The 21,369-nt window shown below is 34.7% G+C and overlaps 4 protein-coding genes across 15 annotated transcripts; 3 read left to right on the top strand and 1 right to left on the bottom strand.

The window, feature by feature from the left end:
- Window positions 1-17: 17 nt before the first annotated feature.
- LOC143362239 (transmembrane protein 42) lies at window positions 18-2,670 on the bottom strand. 2 transcript variants are annotated; one of them, XR_013083618.1, is made up of 4 exons: window positions 2,345-2,670; window positions 2,108-2,254; window positions 1,828-2,025; window positions 18-1,749 (listed from the first exon to the last, which is right to left on the bottom strand). XR_013083618.1 is itself a non-coding variant. In XM_076802238.1 (3 exons), exons 1-3 carry the CDS (start codon window positions 2,528-2,530, stop codon window positions 1,885-1,887), a joined length of 474 nt encoding a protein of 157 aa, XP_076658353.1. In that variant the 5' UTR covers window positions 2,531-2,538; the 3' UTR covers window positions 1,789-1,884. The 2 variants fall into 2 exon arrangements, 1 of the variants encoding a protein (XP_076658353.1); XM_076802238.1 differs by lacking the exon at window positions 18-1,749 and having other exon boundaries at window positions 1,789-2,025; window positions 2,345-2,538.
- A 610-nt stretch (window positions 2,671-3,280) lies between these two features.
- Mypt-75d (Myosin phosphatase targeting subunit 75D) lies at window positions 3,281-10,262 on the top strand. 6 transcript variants are annotated; one of them, XM_076802228.1, is made up of 10 exons: window positions 3,281-3,479; window positions 3,561-3,694; window positions 4,782-5,045; window positions 5,127-5,429; window positions 5,518-5,660; window positions 5,751-5,876; window positions 5,953-6,028; window positions 6,109-6,326; window positions 6,409-6,580; window positions 9,234-10,262. In XM_076802228.1, the coding sequence occupies exons 3-10, from the start codon at window positions 4,817-4,819 to the stop codon at window positions 9,539-9,541; spliced, it is 1,575 nt and encodes a 524-aa protein (XP_076658343.1). In that variant the 5' UTR covers window positions 3,281-3,479; window positions 3,561-3,694; window positions 4,782-4,816; the 3' UTR covers window positions 9,542-10,262. The 6 variants fall into 6 exon arrangements, with proteins under 6 accessions (XP_076658343.1, XP_076658342.1, XP_076658341.1 ...); XM_076802227.1 differs by having other exon boundaries at window positions 3,281-3,694; XM_076802226.1 differs by lacking the exons at window positions 3,281-3,479; window positions 3,561-3,694 and adding an exon at window positions 4,142-4,643.
- Window positions 10,263-10,667: 405 nt separating this feature from the next.
- Window positions 10,668-17,171, top strand: Msra (methionine sulfoxide reductase A). Of its 6 annotated transcripts, none has more exons than XM_076802232.1 (6): window positions 10,668-10,743; window positions 10,958-11,057; window positions 14,693-14,859; window positions 14,936-15,056; window positions 15,125-15,261; window positions 16,039-17,171. In XM_076802232.1, exons 2-6 carry the CDS (start codon window positions 10,959-10,961, stop codon window positions 16,274-16,276), a joined length of 762 nt encoding a protein of 253 aa, XP_076658347.1. In that variant the 5' UTR covers window positions 10,668-10,743; window position 10,958; the 3' UTR covers window positions 16,277-17,171. The 6 variants fall into 6 exon arrangements, with proteins under 6 accessions (XP_076658347.1, XP_076658348.1, XP_076658350.1 ...); XM_076802233.1 differs by having other exon boundaries at window positions 10,700-10,834; XM_076802235.1 differs by lacking the exons at window positions 10,668-10,743; window positions 10,958-11,057 and adding an exon at window positions 11,894-12,177.
- Window positions 16,356-21,215, top strand: LOC143362009 (uncharacterized). The gene is made up of 16 exons (XM_076801777.1): window positions 16,356-16,380; window positions 16,452-16,537; window positions 17,376-17,395; window positions 17,486-17,552; window positions 17,728-17,749; window positions 18,278-18,354; window positions 18,524-18,659; window positions 18,787-18,968; window positions 19,071-19,237; window positions 19,462-19,615; window positions 19,687-19,728; window positions 19,804-19,936; window positions 20,060-20,412; window positions 20,485-20,777; window positions 20,857-20,964; window positions 21,097-21,215. Exons 1-16 carry the CDS (start codon window positions 16,356-16,358, stop codon window positions 21,194-21,196), a joined length of 1,965 nt encoding a protein of 654 aa, XP_076657892.1. The 3' UTR covers window positions 21,197-21,215.
- The last annotated feature ends 154 nt before the right edge of the window (window positions 21,216-21,369 follow it).

Genomic DNA, 21,369 nt, shown 5'->3' on the forward strand with positions numbered 1-21,369 from the left:
ACGGTGGGGGAAAGTAAGGCGTGCACGGGGCAGTGCAACCCGTTGAATAACGAAACCCACCCCCGAGGGAGGGTTCCGTAGTCATAGGATTCACGGAGATGATTATTCCTCGTCTGGGACACGTTCAATCGACAACGGTTCTCTCGCCTTCCACCGGTACCGGACACACGGATAAGTAGACCACCGTGTTTTCCAAACCGATGTTTATTCTCTGAGAAATTTAAGGTTCCTCGTCGATCCAGTGATAATCGTTTTCGATCGCCGGCAACATCCGCCATTTTTGTCAAATGAAAAAGAGCGGGAAGACGGTTGAGAATGCGGTTCAAGTTTATTGAAGAACATGATGGATTGCGTATCGATTCGCCGGGTGACACAGCCTAACAGTTCCAACGAACGGCAAAGAATAGTGCCCGACCTGACCTGAATAACATGAACAGTGTCAACAAGTCTCGTACGACGAGTAAACGTATGTACAGAGGCACGTAATTACGAGCCCTAAGTGACCTTGTATCTACAACCGTCTTATAACCGAGACGCAATAGGGGCATCGTGTTCGGAGTTGCGCATCCTATGTTAATTTCTGTGGACAAGCGGTTTGTTACGATACGGTATTTCGAATGACTATATTAGGATGGGGAAAAAAGAGGGAAACTACTGTATCCTGAAGACCGGAGTGTCACTGTCGGCCAGTAGACGGCGGTGCGGGGGAAAACACAGCGGCGCAGACGCCGCTCGATAAAGCTGTCCTCCTGCTCTTCTTTCGCATTTCGCTTCTCCTCCGATACCCTCCTTCGCGACCACATGATACACCTATGAACCACAACCCTGCCCCACAAACTCGCAATCAGAATCTGGTCGACTTACGCCAGCGCGGACAGTTCTCTACGCACACAGGTTTAGCTAGGGTACGCCAGTGGTGCTGGTTAGTAACCCTGGACTAGTGACTTGTTTCGTTACTAACCTAGGTTAACGTACGCACTCGTCGCGAAAGAGATGCACAGTCGTAAAGAAGATCGAGAGATAAAATACTGGAGCTCGATCGAAGATCCGCTTCTGGCGAAAGGCGCAAGGGGTCGTCAAAATGAACGATAAACTGAATAATCTTAAAATGGGCGGCAGTTATCAATGTTGCCTCGGGTAATAAAGTATCTAAACACGGCTATGTTTCAGTTCAGTTCATCTATGGTCCATTGATGATGGAACTTTCTATAAATTAATTTGACCGTTGAGTTTTTTGTGTGTATATATTCTCTGTACACTGTAGGAGTACGCCTCGTAACTATAATTAAAGTATTATCGTGATTAATTATCTAAATGATGCATTAGTCAAATGAAAGTGTACAAGAAAGGTTTATCAGAGGAACTTACGGAGGATTTTAAGCTTACATCTGTAAAAAAGGATTTGAATAGTCTGTGTGTAGAAGGAAATAGGGCGGAAGAATCTTCCATTCTTTTTTCTTAGTGTCTCTTATCCGGTACTATTACAAGCACATACGCAGATCCACTTTGCACTCTAAAACAAGTGCCACTCGTGATCTCTTTCTATGCCCGGTTCTCCGTCTTTCTTTTCGTATTTCTCGCACTCATTACTTTTCTCGAGAGGGATGAAGAGAAATAAGAATAGAGAGTGCATTAACGTAAATTCAGAGATAACAAAAGTTACTAATACGAGACAATATTAAGAATCTTTCTGAGTTCATATTTTTATAGGTTATTGTTTGTTCAAATGTTATATTCCGGTGTTTGTATCTGTAAATTCATAAGATTAAATAAATTAATATGTATACATAGTACAAAGAAAAAGTTTATTTATTTAATTCCATTTACGCTGTAATCAACATTAAACTGCTGCACATTTGCACAGTTTTAAGATGATCTACTGATCTATTTTTGTTTCAATTTCTCCGTGGAATCGGTTTTCGCTGGAACACGACTGATGAAAAATAAACCTAAAATAACTAACGATATGCCGCACCACCAGGTAATCGACGTGGATTCGTTAAAAATCAAGAAACCAGCTAGCGCCTTCAAACACAACAACAAATACGATTATGAAATATAAAAGTGGATCTCTTTTTTCATTATTTCGATGCTCTGATAGAATTACCGAACAAACGTAGCTAGTGGCAGAGCTGGCAATTGTACACGGTAAGGAAGATCCGCTTGCATTGAGCGCTTTCACGAAAAATGTACAACCAATTGTATTACTTGATATCATCAGCACCAAGAGGATGCCTTTCAGAAGCAAACCAATCTGGTTTAGGAAATAGATAGTTATAATATATATATATATATATATTTTACCAGTAAAAACCTGCACAATATTAAAAGTCGCATTATTTACCACGGAATCTATTCCTACAATTCCAGCAAGTTTACCCAACAAGCTTCCAACGGTTGCAAAAACTCCAGCGACAACGGCTAAACGAACTTTTGATTCTTGTTGTTTTTCATTTGTCGATGTTGCTGCAGAAGATGTGTCGATTTCGTTCGACGACAACGAAGAATTTGTCTCCCATTTACGCCGCATTATTAAAAATTATATAAAAAAAATTCTCTTGTTGATCAATATGTTATTGTATCTAAAATAAAAAATGATAACAAGGATTTTTGTCACTAAATTTTACCAATACATAATGCTACATTCTTCTCTGATGATACACACTACGAACTAGTAGAAACGAACTGTGGCATCGTATACCTTGTTCGCAATGCTACTTTGTGGCGGGAACATTAAAATTATATTCTGATAACGAAATGATATTCTTTGGATTTTATTAATAAAGTACTTATGAAATAAATATAATAAACGTATTTAACCTTGGTTTTTAATTTTAGAAAAAGTTGTATTTTTCTTGACCCTCGTTTAAAAAGTTTGATATATTTTAATCTTAAATGTATTTAATAATAAAAGTAAAACTAAAAAAAATGTATCATACTAACCAAAATGTAATCAAAAGTATATGAACGTGTATGTGAGGTGGTATGATAAGTTGGATTTCAAGATTCGGTGATTAAATAAATTAACGCGAGTCTGCTTACAGAAGAAAGTTAAGATAACAGTAATACAAAGACAGCAGAGATATCTGATGTTCCGGGAATGTGTCGAGTTTTAGGTACCGAGTAGGCCATACTTTGGTATGCAGAACAAATAGACGGATAAATGTTCAGTACAAGATAAAATTCGCGCGTGTTGCACGCTAGTGCACGGAGACAGGTCGTGTAATTTGAAAAAAGTCGAAATTAGCGCGCGGTGAAGGGCAATACGCGAATGATTTTCTCCAGGTAGTTTAAAAATGGCGACTGACAGGTACGCGTTTCCTCGCGTGCACGGTGCCGCGATAAGGCCAGAAGCGATGTGATTTACGTGAATCCACAGCCGGGAGGTTCGCTCAGCCTCTTCGATCGAATTTGATTCAGTGAAGACGTTCTATCGGGGAAATTACGCAAATTATGATACGATTTTATCGATCAATACGGTGACTTTCTCTCGGCTACGTTGTACTCGCGAGTTTCAGCTCGACTCCACTCGACTCAACTCGACACGACTAAATTTTCAGCATTCCTCTCGGCGGTTTTCCGAGCGAACGAAAAACGAAAGAGAAAAAATCGAACGAATGAACGAACGCGCGAACTACCGCATTCCATTGGGTCGTGAACGAATAAGTGACCGAACAAACGATTGCCTGTCGATGTGAGTATGTAGATATTGTGATTTGACACCCGCCAGTCCTAGACTTCTTTTACCTGCATTTATTCTCGAGTTACAATCATCAAGTGGCAAACACATCCATGCTTCCGTTTCTATTTCACTTCTTTGCTATGATCTCATCTCCTCTCTTTCAGTTTTTATCTGTATTATTTTCCTTCTTCACGTGAGAGCCCGTATCAATGTTTATTTTTTGTTCACGCGTTCACAAATCAGATACAGAAAGCAAAGAATGAGCGCAAAACAGTCGTTCAGTGTAATTTGTTTGCATATGGCATTTTCTTTATGCGCAGAGTTCTTTTTAATTGTACGGTTCGTAATCAGAAATTTATGAAATGTTATGCATTAGATAAATTAAGGATGGAATTATGCACTATTATATTGTAAAAAGTTAATTTTAGTTGTCATTAATTAGTGTAATCTTCTTCTTATCACTTACCAAGCAATTATGTAATGTATTTACTTTTATCATGTATGTATATTGTAAAATTATCTTTTGTAATACAAGATTATAGATTTTGTAATTATATTATATGTATCTTTGTGATAGTATACTTTTGTTCGAAAGACCTTTTCTTTAAATAGCTCTTTCAGAATTGTCAAGTACACAGATATAAACATTTTTGTAATTATTTACAAGTAATCATATTATTAGAGTACATTTGTACATTTTGTATATGATGGTTTCAAACAAGTATTTTAAAACATTTCTGCAAATATTGTAAGTTTACTCACTTAAGTACTTGATAAGTGTGATAGAGTTCTGGATAAAGGTACATATATCACTTGTATCAAATACACAATGAAACAATTGCCAATTTCATACAGGTTTTTGAATCTGAAAGAGCAAATCTTTATGTCAAAATGATGTCTAATGTTTATCACAAAATTTTAACATACCTTGGAATAAATTCATGGCTTTGTGAGTGTAAAGGTAAATTGTTTAGCTTCCAAATCCCTTAAATTCCATAGTATTCCTCTTATTGTTACTTCTCCACTGTATTAAATATACAAGTACAAGACAATACTGAATTATATCATTGAAATGAAGTATAATCTATTTTTTGAGTAGGTAAATACAGCAGCAAAACTTATAAGCATATAGCCATGGAACATTCCGATTTGGTAGCAGAAATGGTGCATATAGAGAGATTAACGACGCAAGAACGACTGCATTTGGCGCGACACAGAAGGCTTCAGCAGTTGAAAGTATGGCGTCAGCGTGAAAAAGAATGGCTACGACATCAAACCAGGCATCCGAGCAACAAACGTCATATATACTTTAATGACAGTGTTATGCTTTTAGAAGCAGCAGCGAGAAATGATATCGATGAAGGTGATAATATATATTTAATCAAATTTAATAAATGTGCTACCGTTCTAGCATCTTTTATTAACAAATGTTGTGTAATTTCAGTGAGGCGACTTTTAAAGAAGGGAGTCAATCCAGATTCAACGAATGAAGATGGACTTACAGCTTTACATCAGTGTTGTATAGATGATAATGAAGAAATGATGAAACTGTTAATTGAATTTGGATCTAATGTTAATGCAGAAGACAGTGAAAAATGGACTCCACTACATGCTGCTGCTACTTGTGGTCACCTCCATTTAGTTAAATACCTTATTGCTAGAGGTGCTAATCTATTAGCAGTTAATGCTGATGGTAATATGCCTTATGATATTTGTGAAGATGAGAAAACGTTGGACTGTATTGAAGGTAAAAAGATTATTTATTATTATATTATCTTCAAATGTAAAAATTAAAGGGGAAGGTATCATAAGTTGTATTTATTTGTGTAATTTAGGGGAAATGGCAAGATGGGGGGTAACTCAAGAATTGATAGATGAAACAAGAGCTTCGATAGAAGTTCAAATGTTGAGAGATTTGCAGCATGTGGCTTCTTTAGGTGGTGATCTTGAGTATAAAGATCATCAAGGTGCTACTCCAGTGAGTATTCAAGCTAATTATAATTATCTAGACATCAAGCATCAATCTATGAATACGAAAAATATGCATTCTATCTTTCTCGAATTGTAGCTTCATATTGCAGCTGCCAATGGTTACTTAAGGGTAGTAGAATTTCTTTTGGATCAACATGTTGCAACAGATGTTGAAGATAATGACAAATGGCAACCCGTGCATGCAGCTGCATGTTGGGGACACGTAAGGAAAAAAACTATTTAACAAATTCATTTTTATGCTGAAATAATTCTTTTCTAAACTTATTATTCCATTTCAGCTAGAAGTTCTCGAGTTACTAGTGCAAAATGGTGCAGACTTAAATGCAAAAAATAAACATGATGAAACTCCAGCTGGTAATGTTTTGATAAAATGTTCTTTATATTCAATAATGCAACGTAAGTAACCGGCTAATATATTAAATACAATTTTATAGATATTTGTGAAGATCCGGAGATAAGGGAAAGAATAGTAGAACTTAAAACGGAGCAAGAGAGTAAACGGCTGAGGGAAGCACAAGGAAGAAGAGTGCGCAGATCTCAAAGTATAAATACACGCACGCAAAGTGTGAGGCGAACTTCAATTAGAGACAAGGTTTTGACGACCAAGAAAGATGCTCAAGAAGAAGCTCGGCTCAGATTACAAGCGCAACAGGCAAGAAATTTTCAATACTTATTTTTATTTCTTAGCCTATGCTAAAAATGGATAGTATCGAATAATAATAACTATGCTTTAGACATACGGTGTCAGTGCGACTGCGAATGTGCCTCAAACGGAAAATGACATTAGTGCACGAGAAAATTCAAGTAACGAAATAGATTCTAATGCCCCACCAATGGCAGTACGAAAAGCTCCAGAGGGGAAAGATAATGAATCTTTTCTTCATGAAGACGTCGATAAAGAATCAGGTATATTCCAAAATATGTTACACTCGCATCGGTTATGGTTAAGTAGAATCCTCTGGTGAATGGTAGCTTTTTGCATAAAATCTATCATGGAAGACTTAATGTGTCATGTCTATTAACACTGTGCGTTCGTAACGCATAACTGGACCTTGGTAGCGTGATGTAACCATTGCAATTTAATAATGTAAAGCGCGCATATGATTTTAAAATAAAATACTCATTAATCGTTTACGTTTCAAATATTAGAGAAAACGTTCTAAACAAATTCTGATATTTTATTACTCAGGGTGATTCTGCATTACTATAGTAGCGTAGGCAATGTAGTGCAGTAGTATTATTTTTCTGATAAATCGTCAAACAAAAATGTTGATCATTGATAATTTATCAGCCCTTTCTGCTTTCTGTTATTACTGCGTCGTGCTCCTGAATAATTGCGAGGTCAGTTTTCTATGTCACATTTCTATTCCTTTGAACGTACTTTTGAATGCAGCGTTTACATTACTTTCAAACTTCACACATTATCGTATGTTTCGAGATATTGATTCATACATACATGTTGGACCATCTGTATGTTGTGTGCATACATAATGTGTTTTTCTCTTTGAGAATACTTTTCTGATACAGAGACTTCAATATTAAGACATCGAGTTGTTTGTGCCAAGGGTTGCGTTGTACTAGCTTTTCTCTTAGCACTATTTTTTCCAAATATATTGATTAGCGTTTAGCAGAGCTTATTGACTGCTACGTGTGAGAAAGCATTGCGATGAGTTTCATTAAAACGGAGTTTTTGTAACGTGGTTTTTGTACTTTACAACATTTCAGAATAATCGAACTTTAACGCACATTTACATCACACAAGTACCATTTTTCAAATATATGAGTAGAATTAGGACAACTCTTGCATACAGTTCGAATATCTTCCCCCGCGTTAAATTTCGGAAGTAATTAAATAATTAGAGATGTAGTACTCTATGATAATGGAATTTTTAATTTTTCATTCCGGAGTCAAAAGATTGGATAAAGTTTGGACTACATTACAGTACAGTCATAATCAATATTCAACGAGCACTTCACGTATACTTACTACATATCATAATGAAGAATGTTAATGAAATGAAAAACTATGTCGCGTATGAAACATATCGAACAACTCTAATATTTATGTTAGGTCTGCAGAGAAGTTCTATCATTTACGAATTCATTTAAAATTGCTTTATGCTGCAGTCATTATACTTTCTATAATTCAAATGATTTTAAAGTAATCTAATTTAAGTTGATTCTATTTGCAATGAATAGCTATTTTTTTTTAAGTTACAATGCAAAATTATAAATATGTGATGTATTAATTGTTACAATAACTTACATAATTAAAAAATGACGAAAGACGATACAACTCCTTCGCAGACTTAACGTGTTGGTTGCGCTAACGACGAACTGTATTCATTCATTGTTAGTTCCTTACTCGCGCAATGTGTCTTCCTGTCTTTTAGTTTTATCTCTAAACGATAACATCGTTACGAGGTCAGTTGTGTCACCATATTGAATAATTTCACGTTGTTAATACCATATAATCATTGAATTGATACAAATTCCACATCAAATCGATCAAATTGATTCAACATTTTTAATGTCAAATTTTTCTTAATTGAAAACTAGATAATAATATAATTTAAGTGATCTGTACTTAATTTTACAAGTTAGTGTGATGACAGCTGACTTAAACTTTTGTATGCTATGGACAACTAAATTTGTAAACTTTAGATAAGCAAGTCTAGTTTATTATCATTAGAAAGTTTGATAAAAAGTATAATTGTTAAAGCACATTCATATTGAATCTGTGGTTAATTTGCTACTTCTAAAAATGTTTTTAGTCCGTTACATTGTACTATTTATAATTCTCATTGTTATGTTTTAATAAATTTTATGTGAGTTAAATTGGTAAAATATGTGATTGATTTGAGATGGTATTAATCTATTATAATGAAAAGTATATTGTTTGGACATCGACACAGAATGATATAATTTTATACTTGAAGGAAACATGAAGTAAGTGATCTCAATGTTCCAGAGAATTCGACTGTTGTGTATGCTTTATATGTATGTATATTTTTCTACATGCAAGGAGTTCGCTACATACAAACATCAGATTCTAAATTAAATCTTCTGCTTCAAACGAATGAATTTCAACTTAAAACCCTAGAAGATTTACATTATAATCTGACACAGGCGATAGATAGAAGTTATTATTTTTTTCGGAATAAAGGGATAGACCAGATTGTTAGAAATGCCTTATCCTTTCTTCCGGAAGCGAAAGAATTGGAAAGTTGTTGGTAGGTGTAATGACTCGCTAATGGAAAATAGAAGGTGATGGTGATGTTCATGTAGGTACATGTAGTATATAGAAATACATTCATGATACTCTCTTTTGCAATGTTATTAACGCTTTTATATCGCTAAAGCATGTCAACGCTTGGCGGCGCATGGCCACTAGTTAATACTAGTCGAGTTTTTGTTCGAAGTACCGTTTCAGTGTGTAAGAAGGGGGATTAGGTGGAGGGTTACACGAGGTGAAAGGTGACAAGCGAGAAGGGAAAGAAATTTCGCGCCTACCACGAAGAAAGGAAGTAGCGTTGGATTTACATGTTTGCCTCGGTAGTCACAGGGTCCGACCCACCGATCGGTAATCAGCAGTCGATCTACACACCGGACCGTGACACCAATGGCAAGATCAACATACACGTGTCGGTAGTTTTTGTCAAATCGTTGTCCGATTTGAAGAAACAAAGGGCGCAGAATCGACACATATCTACCGGTTCGATAGACTCCAATGGGAACGGTATTCCTGTGTCGGCCATCGCCAATTCCGAACTCAACACCGGCGGCGACTTTCAACGCTTCACCGGAAACACCAGCGACATTGTCGGTGACAACCATTCTGAAAAAAACTGTTGCACCGTCATGTAACTCTTTTCTTACTTCTGCATCCGTAGTCACTGCATCTGATTTCTTCTGTTTTCGAGTTTTTATTCTTACCAACTTCACTATTTGTGAACTCGACACCGATGTGTCCTTTCCACAAGAACAAAAGAACAATAATGCTCGATAATTGTACAAAACTGATCACGAAGTTTCTCTCGAATATGGTGCAAGATAGCACGTGTCGATTTTAAGTATTCTCAAAATACTTACCGAAGTATTTTCGTACCTACCGATTATTTCTGCGAGCTGCTCGTACGACTTCAAACAAAAATGCGTCGATTTCGTCCAACTAAACGATACGCTCGCGGATTCGAGATTCGATTATAGATTTCATGTTTTTATACTTAAACAAGTATTTAAGTATATCAACCGCGATATGAGAATTCATTTTAATGGAATTCAAAGTTTCATTTTGAATTTTGTACAGAGTTTTATTTATTCCCGCGTAAAATAGTGTATATTTCGAACAACAATTAAAATTTGTATATTGCGCAAAATGTGTCATTATGACTAATATGTATGATACCGTATGAAGTATTTCTCGCGTTTTTTATAAAATGTTATATATGATATTTTTTATATTAATTTAGATATCTATGTATCTCTATGCATACTGTAATTTGTACATTTTTTTTTGTATGCCGTTACTCTGAACACCGTATGTCCTATTTTCTTCCTTTAAAATATATTATAAATTATGTGGTAAATTACATAGTTAAAATTTATACCCCACATACGTATAGCATCTCAGTACACTTTAAAATATTCTGTTTGTTACAATCCTTATATTTTTGTCAAGTTATATTGCTTCAGTTGTTGAGATTATAATTGTTAAAATCTCAGTCGCAAGCAAATAAGGAAAAAAGAACACATATTGCGTCTTATTAGGCCTTAAAATGTTCTGTCAGATAAAGCTTCACATTTATCGACATTATTTTTACAATTTCGTTTACAAAAAAAAAGTAAAGAAAGAAATGTTATTATCGCAAGTAAGCAAGTCGTGCTACTTCGTTTACTTTTAATGCGTTGGCAATAAAATAATATTTAACAACGATACGTTTCATTATTTGAAAATCCCAATCGATATTTCAAAATTCGCTTAGTCGTTCATTGGCAGATGCGACAACGATCATGTGACCACAGTAGTTAAGGATAGGTCAAATTTTCGAAGGAAGCTCTAATTTCATGTAAGAGGAAAACACTGAATAAATAAACTTTATCGATTTTCTGTAGATTAACTATCGTTAGTATCGACTTTATAAAAAGAGGTTTCGTATTGTACGTACCAAAATTTTGTATGACAATGTCCGAGAACTACGTTTAAACGGGTGTTTGATTTACGCGTTTTTCACTATGCTCGCTGTCTTAGAATATTGATGAATGAATGAACTTTTTTTTCAGAATGTTCCTAATTGTAGAAATGTTCATATCGACGATGACACGGCCAAAATTTGACCTCTTGCTACGTAGAAGCGTGATCGGGATCAGATATTACTGTACGGTAGGTTACTATTACTGTTCACATTTCTAGATAGATACTATAGAATTTGTGTCCGATTAGATTCACCGTGTTACGAAATCATTTGCTTCGATTTCATCGAGTGACTACTGTAAATTATTTGAACAGCACGTGATCGTATTAATAACATCAGAGCATCGAGTATACAGGATATAATCTACATAGAGTAGAGTGTAAAGTAGTTAGTATAGAAGTCGCGGTAGTAACCTCCGTACGCGATGGATGTCGCGATATGCCGCCCTTTTTGAATCGCGAATGACCGACCAACTGAGCTTAGTATGCAGAGTCGAATGATTACATCAGTCGGTCCAATAATTGTTATCTAGTTTAACGGATACTTCCTGCCTCTGGTTTCTGATGCAACATACACAGAGGATTTATCGGACTCTGTCTAAATTGACAATCAAAGCAGTTTATATGTACATATGCAATAGAGGTTAATATTGATGCTCCGAGCCCATTGATTTCCAGTTTGTATACGTGTGTACAGTCGCTCATTGTCAAAATTACACGGAGTACAACGTAAAAAATGTATGAATACTTACACAATAAGGATTTCTGTAAAAAAAAAAATGAGTCGCTAATTTATAAGCTTACTGTTCGCTAATTATCAATGAAATAATTATGATTTATCAATGACAATATGAAATCGGCTTCGAACTCAAAATCATACGGTTATTCGTTATTTGTTTTTTTTTTTTTTGCTGTTCGATAGCAGATTGAAAAAGAAATGACCTCTGAAATGATTCCGAATTTAGAATATATCTTAATATGTCTTGATATATCTTAATATAAAATACATGTTTGGCGATTAAACATGGGAAAATCATTCAACAGTTGAGATTGAGAGTTTAAAATTTGTCGAGGGAGAATGGCCAAGTGACTTACTCAAATATTTTAAAAGTGCGATAAAAAGACAGGGGAGTATAAATCCAGAATGTTTTATGGAGGCATTGATCCGAAACTTACGTCAAGGGTCGCAGAAGAATGTTTACTATAGAAAGCACGAAAATCAATTGAAAGTGGCAATATAGCAGACATGGGACAGCAGTCGGCCAAATTTCCTAGCAAAGTTAGTTCGATCAATGCCACGCAGATCGCAGTAAGTTATCAAATAATGTCAGTTATTATTATATAGTTGTTATTATATTATTATATAGTGTTTATGTGACTATCGAACGGAACGTTCTATACAATTTTGAATTTAATGATGGCATTGAGTTTTCTTTGTTGTAGCAAACAATCTCTTTTTTAATATTAATTATGCTCTAAAAATAAGTATAATTAATATAGGCACAGTAATTGGGACCGTTACTCATTTAACACTAGGTTTACGGAGCACTAAAAATGACTATTTTACATTACTTTACAAAAATAACATGATTGTATCTATCAAAATTTGTGGCCATCTTTTTAATAATATATATCCAAGGAAATCAATTTGTTAAATAATTCCTCATGGATGCACCTTTACAATCTCAATATTCGTAAATTAAAAATATTAGAATCCGTCATTTTGACGGGTCCCGTAAATCTAGTGTTAAAAGCACTTCGGTTTTGCCCCTGTATTATTTTCACTCGGATTGACTATAGATATATGCACATTATCTTCAACGCGTTTGCCGCAACGTCATCGAGAAGGTCGTCTGAATTAACGACCGTGATACTGGCCAAAATTTCATAGGAGCACCTGTCAGGCCTTGAGAGGAAAGCGTATGAGGATCCTGCAAATGCTAACACGCGAGCGTAAACACGAGCGTAACGTTTACCGTTATAGTGAATACTTCGTGGTGTCGCAAGCACGTGTCCCGCTATCGGTCCGTGAGCCATTATTGGGTATTGTACGAGGTGTAAATAGAAATACTAAACCAATCGGGACGGCAAATGAAATCAAAGTTTCGGACGTGTCGGGAATAAAAAGGATTAAAATGATGTATGAGGCATGAGTAGTGGTGGCTGGTGCAGCAAAGTAGGGACAAACGGAGGAGGAGGGACGGAGTAGATAAAAAGTAGCTCGACTGGAACACGCGGTAGTTTCTTGTGTTGTTTCCATCGCGAGTAAGACGCTTTCTATTGGAGCTCGAGCTTTGTTTCATTTTGATAGTTCTTTTATTTCACTTGTTTTTTTCTTTTTCAATCCGATTGTCTTGTTCTAATTTAAGGTAAACATTATTTTTTGAACATCATTCAAATTTTGTTAATTCATCACTGCAAAGCATCATCTGCAATATGAATTTTATTATAGAAAAATGTTCATTTTCATATCGATCAATATTGCATTGGTTTCTCGAGATCAAACTGAATAGGTGTGTGAAAAATATGTGTTTAGCGTGTTGTACCGCGATGTTTTCTTTTTGTTTTGTATACGGAGTGAACTGCATGACAGGATCATTTTGATTGTATCGCCTGGAAAATATAAATATTCGTCTGTATCTTTAATAAAAATTCGGTTTTTCATTTAAAGATCAAAGAAAACTCTAAAATTTCGTGATGACACTTACGTGGAGCATCCTGTATGCCGAAGTGCTAATGCAATAAAAAGAACTGGGTGAACGTTCGTTGTTCAAGTACATCGAAGTAGACGAATAGCATTTTAAACACCTCGTAAGATTGACAGTCTTCTAAACATATTTCTTTTCGAAAACTTTCCTTATGTAATAGTCAACAGGTGGGGAATTGTATTCTTTACGAAGTTGCAGAAGAGACCGAATTTTCGGTCGAACAGAAAACAATCAAGAAGATCAAGTTGTACAGTTCACTTCGAATATTTTCGTCTTGCTTTCTTTTGTAGGCGGATCGAACCTGAACCTTGTAAATACATCGGGTGTCCTAAAGGGACAGGAATTAAGATAGTTCTTTCACAAAATTCATAAACTGCGAAGGAAAACTCCATTAATCATGTTAGATTCGGTTGCTGCCAAATTCCTTGCAATTATTCCGTGCGTTATCCTTATTTTGAACGTGAAAGAGGTAAACGTTGCTCATTTTGAAAAGCGTAAAATTATTAAAATAATAATTAAAATTCAAAAGCTTTTATAAGATACTTCCATCTAATTTTATAGGTGCATTGATTATTTCATCCGCACTCGAATCACATATAATTTTTATATCGTACTTAATCATACTCGATCACTTTGTTAATTTGCAAATAAAATTACTGTTTAACGCTTTTGCTGCTACTGACGCACACGTTCTTGCCGAGTCATGTTTAAATTGAACACTGAACTGGTAGTCACCTGGCGACGACATTTGCTAATTTTTAAGTGTTCAGCGAAAAATTACGATAACGAAAATGTTTACATAAATGCGACGATAAAAAATACGTATGCAAAATTGCAAGCAGCAAAAGCGTCGAAGAAATGTTCTACAATGGCGAACTTAAACGTAATTTTGTGTCGTATCGTTCTCAACGTAACCGTTACTTAGCAGGTTTCTCGCGCGATTTATCGGATCGAAATAATATCTCAATGACGCCAAAATTGCCTTAATATCATTAGCGTTTTACTATCAGCTATCTCCGTGACGCAGGGAGACTATAATACCATTAGTATTCCGTAATATTTTAGCGATAATTTTATAACGATTTTCACGTTCTAATATTTCTATTTTTTAATTAGTCGAACAAAATGCCTGGCCAGTTAGAAGAGATTCAAACGAAGCGAGCTACGTTCGGAATGGGCTGCTTCTGGGCAGGAGACTGTCTCTTTGGAGTTCTACCAGGCGTGCTTAGAACTAGCGTGGGTTACGCTGGCGGACAAAAGGAATATCCAACTTATAGAAATATGTATGGTTTCGTTTGAGTTTCGTTACGAATCTTTTCTTGCGACGTTTAGATTTTATTCGATGCTTTCCGATTACAGGGGCGACCACACAGAAGTCGTCGATATCGAGTACAATCCCGATGTGATATCGTACTCACAGTTGCTCTCGTTGTTTTGGCAGAATCACGAATACGGTCTGACCACGAAGATCAAGAGACAGGTAAACGGATTGTTTTACGGACAAGGTCGCTAAAGAATCGTTCCCATCACTCTGCTTTCAAATTTCAGTACATGTCGTTGATTTTGTATCACGACGAGGAACAGAAATCATTGGGTGAGAAGTCGCGTGAACAAGAACAACGCAAACATACAGGCCACATCCTTACCGAAGTTAGAAAGTTTGAAAAATTCTACCCTGCTGAAGAGTAAGTTCCTATATCAGGCCTGGGCAGTGTAGGGGCTCCTCGAACGCCTGCTGCCCCCACCAACCTCTCTTTCGTCGTACGTTCGGAGTCGCCAGATCAGGGGAATTGGCTCAAATTGAGGGGAATGCAGTTACCCTCTCTATGGCAGTACCGGATTAGTCACGTGACGAGATCAAACGCGTCACGTGACCGGGCCGTGGCGGAAGCGTGGGGGAATAGTAGCGTAGGGGAAGGGTAGAGTGGGAGATGAGTCTTAATCTGGCGGCTCAGTGTCCATACGCTTCCCCTTCCACCATCAGATTCCCCTTTTGCAACTCTCTGCACGAGAGAGAGGACGTCGCGTATCCCATCGTGCAGAGAGTCGCTAGAGGAGAATGGACCCACACTTAGTGGTAGAGAGGGAAGCATTTTAAGGGGAATGGCAAACCTGCTCACGACAGGCGAAGCGCATCCCTTCTCCATGATAATAGCGCATGATGGTGGGGAACAGTTTTGTCAAAATTGAGGCAAAACCGCCTGGGCCGGTCCTATATAGTAAAAAATCGAAAGTTCTTAAATCGGAAGCGAAAAAGAATAGACCTTGCGTTAACAAGTGCAGTACAGCTGTTTATACATGCACGGCAATGATAGATAACGTCACCAATTTGAGATAAGTTATCGTAAAATAATTTGGTTTAAACGGCTGTTTCTCAATAAGTATTCATTTTATGTTAGCTCTATTTTAACGTGGTTATTGGAAAATATACTTAGCATTTAATCTTTTATTGCTGTTTTTAGCTACCATCAAAAATATCGACTCAGAAGCCATCCGTGGTTAGTCGAAACGACCGGTCTCACCAACAACGAAGTTCTCCGGAATTCTCCTTTGGCTGCTAAGCTGAATGGTTACATAGCTGGTGCTGGAACAATCGAACAATTTCAGAAAGAATTACCAAATCTTGGCTTGAGCGAAAAGGCGACTAAGTATTTGCAAAAATATGTAATTGAAAATGAAGGAAACGGTTTGTACTGCTAGTTGAAGTTGAGGATATATTGTTTGCGAAATCTGCATATGAAACTCGTTATGTTCTCGTTTCCCATACTTGTTATCGAATATGTTCCATCAGCAGGATATTCTATGTATCGTCATTTATTTACATTCGTTAACACATGACGCGATTGTTTGTATACTCAATAATTTATGGATGCAGCAATATATATTGAAGAGTGCTTAGATACCAAGTATCTTTCAAAGCACTGCAGTATTACAGTATTTCATTTTGGAAATCGATCAAAAGTAAGCTTTTAGTAAGAACGCTAGAGAGGCTGTGAAAGATACATAAGAATTCGTTTTCTTAATATATTTGCATAAACGCCATGTATGTTCTATAAGTTTTATGAATTGATAGCAATACTCTTTATATAAACAACCGTGAAGGAGACATTAAAAAAGTGTTTTTTAAGATGTTTTAGTAGTCACTATTTGCGATAATATAATATGATAAATACGATGTTATAATTATCCACTACAATGCTTCGTTTAGTATTTATTATTCAGCACTCATTGGCCATGAGTATTAAAAACTGTATGCATTAGGGCAACTAATAGCGGATGTTTGTGTAATTTTTCAATTTTTAAATACAAATTTCTGAAGGTCACCCACGAATAATAGAAAAACGAAGAGAAATATTATCTTAATATTTCTTTTATTACATAAATAAATATCCGCAGTCCAGTTATTACAATCTTGCGTCCTAATTATATGTACGCGATCTTTTAATCAAATATTGTTAAGCGTGTTTGAACTTTTGTTTACACACTCCATCGATCTTTCATATTCATCTTGAAGCTGATCTATCTAAAGAAAGTTATAGTGTATGTATGTCTATAAATATGTAATGCCATGTAAAATATAAAAATAGTAACATTATTTTGCACGTACTTTGGAGCTTTCTTGTTATCCTATTTCTTTGTGTATTAAACAGTGGGGGTGTGTGAGAACCCGAAAATATCGGGAACCTGTTCTCGAAGATATTTTAAGACTTGAAAACATCGGAATACAGCATTTTGAAAACTCGAAGCACATTTCGAGGCTATAACTTTCTAAAATATACAACCATGTGGAATCTCACAGAATAAATACATAATAAAATTGTAAGAGAAGTTATTGTAAGAGACCTTAGAAAGCTTCTACAAATTAATCGTTTTCCCCACTGTGAATAATGTGGCTGTTATCATTTCAAGGACTATCAAAGATTTATTGCTACTTCGAAAGTTGAGAAACGCTGTTCTGACCTACAGAAATGTTGCTGTAACAGGCCACAGTTTGCCTTATTAGCAGACTATCGCTATACCCACTAGCTTTTAAAGTGAGCTTCCGACGTTACCTTAAGCCAATAAACAAACGGAGACTCGTATCTCGCTTGCACTCAATGGAGAAAAAGCATAATTAGGATTTCCTAAACCTCTACTTCCTTGATAAATAGCCAGGCATCGCCGCTAATAACGGTAGTACGCTAACGGTACTTCCACGATGCTTATAATTACATCCTCAATATTATTTAATTATTTTTCTGTAAAATTTGATCATTTTACGTATATTTTTGTAACTTGTTTGAAGGAAGCAAATGAGCGATACAATGAATAAAATATGCTTTGATTGTAGCTACAGTTAAAAACGGCGCTGCTAAAGCGACGCACCAGCCTATGTATATTACGTGTTGGGTATATATATGCGCGTATCATCACTCGTTCTAAGTTTTTTTTCTGTCATTTCTCTTTCGAACACAGTGAAATGAAGAATAAACATGTTTTGCCGTCTTCTGTGATCTCACCAAAAAGGATACATTGAAAACAGATACTGTTAATTTCTAACATTTCAGATAAATTCCGTTGCAATTAATAAAGTTGTGTACATTTTGTGTATACCATGCTGCGAGAATTTGTGGGAAATTTAAATAATAGGACATAAAATACATATTAAAAGGTAATTTTCGATAACGTTTACAATTAAATGTAGTTTCTGTTGAATTATAGATATGTACCAAGGTTATTGTATTGCCTTTTTCCTGCTATGCAACTACTTACCTGTTTTGGGATGGAACATGTGTAATGTGAGTATATGAAACAGAGAGAGAGAAATCAGTTTTTTAAATTTTAAATTCCATATGGAATTTTAATTTACTACAGTCATACATTTTGTGTTTGTATTGCTTATGTATGTTTAATGTAAATACAAAGTAAATATATTTCCACTTAATAGATGTGTAATTTGATATGTAGATTGCATGTAATACCCAGGGGTGCACAGCAAAAGCTAGTGGTTTAATCCTGGGCAGTTGTACAAATGAGGATGTACAAACAATACCTAATAATATTAATTTCACTATAAAAGATGGAGAATCTTTTGATTATCCTGGTAAATATCAGTTTGTAGTATAATACTATACTTTTTATTAAATGTCATCACGTATTGTCACAAATCAGACATGTTAGTGATTATATTTTTGTATATAACAATACTTTGATTTGACAATTGTTCACAGCAAGCTTAGAAATAAGTTTTATACCACCAAAACATGAATGCATGTGTACAGTAACTTTATTAGCAAATGAATCAATTAACGAAACGGAATGTGAAACTTATGACTTTCAAAACTTCCATCATAGTGAAGTACATACATCTGAAAAAACACTATGTTTTTACGCAAACACTCCTCCCAATTTGGTAATTATTCTTTTTCTTAATTTTTTATAAAATTGTTGATTACAGTTATATAATTTATATGAAACATTATATGTCCTATATTATATTTTATGTTTGTTACAGAAAATAAGTTACCAATACATATTTACAGCATGTTATGCCGTGCAATTTTCAAGTTTTGACCATGAGAAATATATATTCAAAAAATTCTTGAAAACAAATTATAGACGCACAGAGGTTGCAAAACCACAAGTAGCATGTACATACAATAGTTCGGGTGACAATGAAACGTAAGTATGTTTATATCATATATTATAATATAAGAATTTCAATAGTTAGTAATAAGATCGAATATTTTACGATAGAAGGTGACATAGTAAAACTGTTTCCTTGGAAATTCTGGAAAAACAGCTCGTTATATTTTATATTACAGACTAATTCCAACTACATAATTTTTATTTCTATGTTTGACTTGAAAGATTATGGTGCTACTATACATATTTAACTTTCATAGGGAAAAACTCGACTTTGAGGTAGATCTTTCAGTATCACTGGTTTCAGAACTAACAGTAGGATTAGGATGGATCGACAATTCAACAGGTCAAGAGAACTGTATTATGTTTGGTAATCCGCGTAAACGAGAAAAAAAATGGATCTTTAATATTGCGGTATGCTTTTACAATTGCAAAATTTGTTGATTATGTGAAACATATTGTTTAATTATAATATCTTATTTCAGGAAATATATAATGAATTTAACAAGACGTCTAGTATATCTGTGGTAAATTCTGTTTCTCATGTGTATCACTTATTGCATTACAGATCATTAATCGATTATTAAACGATTTTCTCTTAGCAAAATAGCACGATGTACAGGAAAATTTTCTTAATTGACATTAAACCTATAGGGAATAGGAATTATTGTGTTTACGTAAATATGAATGATGAAAGATATAAAGACAACAGTCCATGGAAACCTGAATACAGAAGTAAATAAACATATACTGTTATATGTAGTTATGTTTGATTATTTACATTTTAATTTAATCTGATATTTTTATTAATTGTTCATTTGAGCAATTTATAAGTTATAAATGAGAGTTCTTTTGCAGACTGCGGCCCTAAAAGAAACGAGACAGGTAGTCATACTATCGATACTGGAATCGCTATAAGTAACTACTTATACATGATAGTAATTGTTACGTCAATAACTCTATCTATAATACTTATGACGTTAAAATTAGTGTATTTTATATATATACGTATTTGTAAAAAGCTTTGCATAACTGCTGGTAAAAACGATAAAAAAGTTAATGAGAAGAGTGTTCGATTACATATTTCGAAGGATAAAGATACTCTTACTATGTGCCCAGACATTGTATTATTATATCCAAAAGGTTCTGAATCTTTTATGTCATTAATGGCAGAGTTTCGAGAAATACTTAGCACAGCTTGCCAGTGTTCTGTAAGTAACAAATTTTTTCTAACTTTCGAATTTCGACACTTTTAAAAAATTATTGCATTCCCTATTTTGTAGGTTCATGACTGGTATAATGCAACAGAATGTAATTATGTTGCTGAAATTGGTGGTTCTGACTGGTTTGCTGAATTGCTCAATAAAGGATGCCGCATTATTTGGATAGATACACCAGCAAGCAGGTCATTAATCGCCAAAAAATTTAAAAGTAGTTTTTTTGTAAACGATTTGGAGGAATACAAATTTGATGAAATTTGCGATTTTCGAGATATAGTACTTACTACAATATTTGATTTGGCAAAACGTAATTTAGAGCAGTCAATACAACAGCAACATAAACATTTTATCGTAAGGTATAGTATCAGTATATATTGTAACAAAATTTAATTAATACTACTGCAAAATACGCATCTTATATGTTTCATATTACAGATTAAAAGGATTTGAAAGTTCTGAAAATGAAAATGATCCATTTCTCAGTTTATATCCAGATACACGTTACATCATACCTCAAGATCTAAACTTACTCTGCTCAAATTTGTAAGCATCTATTTAAACTAAAATATATTTTCTCAAATAGAATTTTTACTTTATTAGTACATGTATTAATTTTGTTAAAATATTATGATTATACTATTATGCGATGTATCATAGTTTTTATGTATTTTTCAGATCATTATTAGAATCAAATGTGATAATACCATTCATCAGTGGTGAAGACAAATTCATAGAACACCATTTGTATTGTACAGAAAATGATTTTTGTAAATAAATATGTGTATTGTTTATAACATTGTTGCAATCTACTTTTTATCTATTTCAGGTTAACATATTCTCATGTTGTTAATTTTGTTTTACTTTTCACGAAAGTTCATATAAGTTGTAATTGAAATTACAGAATATTTGCTTATTTTTCAGTTATATTCTAACCTATGCAAATAACTA

Source organism: Halictus rubicundus, chromosome 16 (assembly GCF_050948215.1).
Source record: "Halictus rubicundus isolate RS-2024b chromosome 16, iyHalRubi1_principal, whole genome shotgun sequence".
Taxonomy (NCBI): Eukaryota; Metazoa; Arthropoda; class Insecta; order Hymenoptera; family Halictidae; genus Halictus; species Halictus rubicundus.